Source organism: Apaloderma vittatum, unplaced genomic scaffold (genome assembly GCF_000703405.1).
Source record: "Apaloderma vittatum isolate BGI_N311 unplaced genomic scaffold, ASM70340v1 scaffold44104, whole genome shotgun sequence".
In the NCBI taxonomy this organism is placed as follows: Eukaryota; Metazoa; Chordata; class Aves; order Trogoniformes; family Trogonidae; genus Apaloderma; species Apaloderma vittatum.
The window spans coordinates 1-5,999 of record NW_009714075.1 but is presented as its reverse complement, the minus strand read 5'-3'; the positions used below and the strand labels follow the sequence as shown (position 1 = coordinate 5,999).

Sequence of the window (5,999 nt, the reverse complement as noted above, 5' to 3'; positions counted from 1 at the left end):
GGGTTGTTCTTTCCCAAGTGTAAAACTCTACGCTGGCCCTTGCTGAACTTCATTAGATTTCTCCCCACCCAGCCCTCTAGCCTGTCTAGATCTCTTTGAATGGCAGCACAGCCTTCTGGTGTGTCAGCCACTCCTCCCAGTTTTGTGTCATCAGCAAACTTGCTGACAGCGCTCTCTAATCCCACATGCAGGTCATTGATGAATATATTGGAAAGCACTGGCCCCAGCACTGACCCCTGAGGGACCCCACTAGACACAGGCCTCCAACAGGACTCTGCCCCATTGACTACAACTCTCTGACTTCTTCCCTTCAACCAATTAGCGACCCACCTCTCTACTTGGTCATCCAGACCACACTTCCTCAGTTTACCTATGAGAAAGCTGTGAGAAACGGTGTCAAATGCATTGCTGATAATCCAGATAAACCATGTCTACTGCATGGCCACCATCCATCCGCTTGGTTATGTCTTCATAAAAGGCTATCAGGTTGGTCAAACATGACTTCCCCTTGGCAAAGCCATGCTGACTGCTCCTAATGACCCTCTTATCCTTGATATGCCTAGAGACAGTGCCAAGGATAAGATGTTCCATCACCTCTTACATGATCTCTTTTTTGTCAGAATGAGATAAAGTATTTACTGGATACTAGTTTGGGGTTTTTTAATGTTGTTGCATTTTCTTAGCTATGTGAAATTAGATTCGTTTGTGTGACTGAATTATTTTGCATGTCTTAATTAGGATTTTCTAAATTTTTACGGTTCTGTCTGTGGAAGACTTGGTTACATAACTGCTGTTAACACTTTTAACCATTCAGTGCTTTCTAACACACATGTAATTGCTTCTCTACAGAACCTTCAGGAGTTGAAACCTTTGGATCAATGTTTGATTGGACAAGCAAAGGAGAACAGAAAAAAGAACAGATATAAAAACATACTTCCTTGTAAGTCCTAATTAATGTGAAGTTCACTGTTGATTGTCACCACCTGTATGATCAAACAAATTGAATCAGAAGTGGGATTCCCAATCCTAGTTCTGCTACTGAGTAGGGAAAAAAATCTGCCACTCATTTTCTGCACATTTATATCTGCAAGCATTTATGAAGCAGTTCAAGTTCAGTTAACAGTAGACTACCGTAGTAGGTAGGAATGGATGTTCACAGATTCCTCAGTTGTTCCTGCAGATTCTATGTCTTAAATGAGATACTTATGGAGCCAGACTGAAATTTTCCAGTTTTACCCATGTAAAATTGGAACACTAGACATGTCTACTATTGTCAGTAAATTTGCTGCAACAAAATTTTGTTTGTTAGGTGGGATACCTGTGGAGGAGAAGTGAGAAATGACGAAGGTTAGTTCTGAGTGAGAAATATTCAACCTCACGGAGGTGCTGCAGTTCAAATCACATGTCCTACCTGTCTGTTGATTTAGATTTCTCCACTAGCCATCTTATTTTTTGTTCTAAGAGAACTACTGATTAGTATTCTAAAGCAAGTATTGTAGTGATTTAATTTTTTAAACTAAAAATAATAAAAAACGTAAATAAAATTTTTTAAAAAATCTAGAAGCATCTGTGGAAGTAAGTACTATGTGAGTGTGTAAAGTTCAGTGTCTCTGTTGCTTGAAGGGCTTAATTATGTGCACACATAACACTGAGGTATTTTTGTTGTGTGGGAATTGCAGATGATACCACTAGAGTACCTCTTGGGATTGAAGGTGGATACATCAATGCCAGCTTCATTCGCATGCCCGTGGGGAGTGAAGAGTTTGTTTACATTGCATGTCAAGGACCTCTCCCTACTACTGTAGCAGATTTTTGGCAAATGGTTTGGGAGCAAAACTGTACTGTGATTGCCATGATGACTCAGGAGGTTGAAGGAGAAAAGATAAAATGCCAGCGTTACTGGCCCGATGTACTTAATAAAACCACCATGATAAATGATAGACTACGACTTGCTCTTGTACAACTCCAGCAACTGAAAGGCTTTATCATAAGGGTCTTGGAGCTGGAAGAGATTCAGGTAAGTGAAACTAATTCTGCATGCTGAGAATTCTTTTTGAGTGTTGGCTTTTTCATCCTCATACTTCTGGCTTGCCTGCTTTCAGTTCCAGTGTCTACATCAAGAGGTAACTCAGGGCTTCTCCTCCTTGCCCAGTGGTCGTTACTTGGACAACTCTTCCTTTTTGCAGCCTGAACTACTCTGTGTCGTTTATAGGTAAAGGCAGTTGCACCAGGAGTTGACTTTATTATGCTAATGAGACTTTAAATTTTGGCTCCTTAGGTGCCTTTGGCCACAGAAACGTAACTTTGGTTAATATGAACTGTTGTTCATCTAGGAATATGAAATTCATGAATAATTCAGTCTGTCTGGTTCATTGTGTTTTACCGAGTTACAGAACACCTTCACTGGGCAAATCCCACTCTTTTGAGGCTGTCACCTTTGAGAACTTAACCTTTTGTCTTTTTATTCTTACGATGTGTTAAATTTTGTTGTTACTGTTGTTTTTATACCTCAGACAGGTGAAGTACGGCATATTTCCCATCTAAACTTTATCGCCTGGCCTGACCATGACACCCCTTCTCAACCAGATGACCTGCTTACTTTTATCTCCTACATGCGGCATGTCTACAAATCGGGACCTATTGTAACTCATTGCAGCGCAGGCATTGGACGGTCGGGGACCCTTATTTGTATAGACGTTGTTCTAGGGTTGATCAGCAGAGACCTTGATGTGAGTACCCAAGAGAATGGGCTGAGCTGTGCTTTTGACTTGTAGGAAATGTGTTCCATTGGATCTATTCAGTTGTTTAAATAATATGCCGTGCTTTTCAGAGTAGCATGCTGGCCACGTCTTAATGTAGCGTAAATCAGAGCAGCAGTGCCTGTGAAATATTTCTTTGTTGATGAGCCTTGGGCAGAAGAGCCCCAGGTTCTTGGGCAACTCACAGAATCTTTTTAAGTGTCCTGTTTGTTGACACTTCAGCAATCCAACGTTGTTAGGTGCCACTTGAGACATTCTGCGGTATGTTGCAAGGGCATCTGCTACTGTAGCAGACTCCCGGCATATGGCAGTGTGTTGCCACGATGACTCGGGCAGTTGAAGGAAAAGTTAAAATGCTTCCGTGGCTGAGCATATTCAATAGAACTATCATGTTAAATGGCATTAGGGCTGGGAGTTGTGGCACTCAGTTGGTCAGAGATCCATGTTGGAGGGCAACCAGAAGCCAACCAAAGTATCTGTTTAGGCAACTGAATCAAAAACGTAGTGTACATACATCTCAGATGGAGATGAAGGTATGTAAATTAACTTTTCCAGTGCAACCAGGGATACACTTTGTAGTGTGATCCACAGGAGGGTGCTAGCTTCCTTGTATTTATGTCCTTCACTTGCCTGGTATAGCAAATCTTTTTGTGAATTTGTAGAGAGGATGAGCTAGGTCATGATTAGCAGAATTTCTAAGCACCCATGAAATGTCTAGAGCTTTATAAATCAATGGGGAATAAAAAACATATTATTTTGGCTCTGCTTTCTGCATACTTGGCTCTCAATAAGAGTAAACCAGAAAGCCTGTGAACAGAGAAAGAAAGCAAGAGAAGGACGGTATCTGATGTAGGAGGGCCACATCCATATTGACCAGAGACAGCTCACGCTAGTTATCTAGCAGACTTGCATAGCCTGTAGTGAGTTTTTTTCACCACTAGGTTTAATGTACCTAGTTGAATTCCTTCGTTCGATGCTGAAGGTGTTTCCTTTATATGCATGTGTTTTTTGAATGTTTAACTTGTTTCCTTTCGTAGTTTGATATCTCAGACCTGGTGCGCACGATGCGTCTGCAGAGGCATGGGATGGTTCAGACAGAGGTGAGTCCCCAGGTATACACTAAATGACAGACACCAGAATTCTAATTCTGATGTGCCAGGAGGCTTTCTGTGATGCACACAGTGATTGTCGTTGTGCCCTCTAATGCAACGTTTGTCATGAAAATTAAATCTGATTATACCAGTGAGTTGTAGTACATATTTAACAGTTATAAATGCATGCAATTTTTAACATACTGTGCTGTTTTGATCTGTGGGGCTTTTAAATAAAAAAAAAGTTGGGATTTTTCATGTTCAGAAGGCTGTGTTATGGAGGAAATCAGCTGAGCTTTTTTGACTAAAAACTGCACTATAAACTGAAGAGAAGGCCTAACATCTAGATCTGGAGCTAATTAACTTTACCTCGGAGATGGACGTCACAAGGTTCTTGTTAAAATTTGCACTTTTCTTTGAATGTGAAGGAATTGGTAAATCGTTGGGATTTTTTTAAAAAGGAACAAAACCACATAACAAACAAAAAGCCAACAAGAAACATAAACCGCACTAAAAAAAAATCAAACCCCAAAAGCTAAAACCAAACCACGAGACTATCAGCCCCATCTCACACCTCAAAAGCTGTACTAGCTCCAGCATGTTTGTCACTGAGGTTAAGATAAGAAGTTGCACTGTCATCTGCTTTCTGTATTAGTTGTTATTGATGCAAGGTGTTCAAATTCACTTGCTGTCTTCATTTCTACTTATGTAAAGTGCTTGCTCTGCTTGGAATGGTTTTGTTGTGAAAGGAGGTTAAATGTCCCGTATAAAAATATATTTTTAGTGGCAAGGGAGTGCCTATATTTCTTTTAAGTTGAGGTTGCATATTTCACCACTGAGTTTTTTCGTTTGTGTCTCTTTTATCTAACTGTAGAAATAATATTGAAATCAAGTGCTGTGTACCTGTGAAGCACACATGAGAGTGAATTGCTTAGGTGGTGCAAGAATTTTTCACACGTTCTGTGGTTTCCTTTTAGGATCAGTACATTTTCTGCTATCAAGTTGTCCTTTATGTCCTGAATCATCTCCAGCATGAAGAACAACAGAGAGGCCAATAAAATACTGAAGGAGGAGTGCTTTTAAAATAAGGAAGCAAGGAAAACCAGAGACTCTTGCATTTTTTCTTTATTCTGCTAATACTTTTCCAGTCCCCTTCTTCAGTTGTCAAATGTCTTTATTCTATAAAGTCTCTCCATCATTCTGAATAAGGTATATGGCTATAAGGAAGAGGGATGGCTTATACAATACCACTGTCTTCAGCCCCATGGACCCACATGTGAGTTTTTTGTATACCAGTAAATAATATTTAATGAGCTGCATTTTTTTGCAGCTTCCTTAATATGAAATAAAACACCGAAATAAGAATATTTTAATTAAAAAAGACAAACAAAGTAAAGAAGAAAAAAAAAGTACTCTTACAATACTTCCTGCAGTTCCGCAACTGTTTGGGGGTATTTGTTTCTTATGGGGTAGGGGAGTGCGAGGGATGACACAGTATTTTTATCCTGGCAAACTTTATTACAAAGTCATTTTACTAGTTTCTTTTTAAAAAGCTTGTTTATAGCACAGTATTTTTGCCCTTTTAGTACAATTAGAGCTATTTTATGGAGGGTATCTCGAAATCAGCGTTTAAGCTTTAAGAGATGCTGATTAGCTTAAGGATAGTAGTGAATGTTTACTGTAAGTATCACAGTTAATAATAATGTTTACTTCATAGAATTTCATGTATATATTTATATACTTTTACCAAAAAAGCTGAATTATCAGGTGTCTAACCTTATCAATGATTAGGCATCTCTACTCTGTAAATAATAAATATACCAAAAGTACACTGATTAGTGGGTCTGAGTATTTTTGTGTCCTCATGACATTTTTTCTTGGCCTTATGGTGGTATCCTTCATTGGTTGCTGCACTTTTTAAAAAATTTGCAACAAAAAGGTTCTGCATGTTTTAAAATTTCAGTGTCCTTCTGTTCTTCAGTGTCTGAAAAAAAAAATGCACAATTGTGCATTCTTTTCTGGAGAGTTGCCGCACTAGGGTGAAAGGAAGAAAGAAGGTATTTTCCTTCTGTCCTTGTTTTTCAGCATGCCTGGACGTCGAGACCCTCATCACGTTTTTGGGGGTGTGTTTGCACTTAGATGCTGTGGC

The 5,999-nt window shown here is 39.4% G+C and overlaps 1 protein-coding gene across 1 annotated transcript; it reads left to right on the top strand.

The window, feature by feature from the left end:
* Window positions 1–1,309: 1,309 nt before the first annotated feature.
* On the top strand, window positions 1,310–3,859 carry LOC104269658 (tyrosine-protein phosphatase non-receptor type 13-like; the record flags this gene model as incomplete). The annotated part of the gene is made up of 4 exons (XM_009868596.1): window positions 1,310–1,347; window positions 1,680–2,017; window positions 2,514–2,729; window positions 3,797–3,859. Coding segments are annotated over 4 exons (655 nt in total), but the record flags the coding sequence as incomplete, so codon positions are not given.
* Between the last annotated feature and the right edge of the window lie 2,140 nt (window positions 3,860–5,999).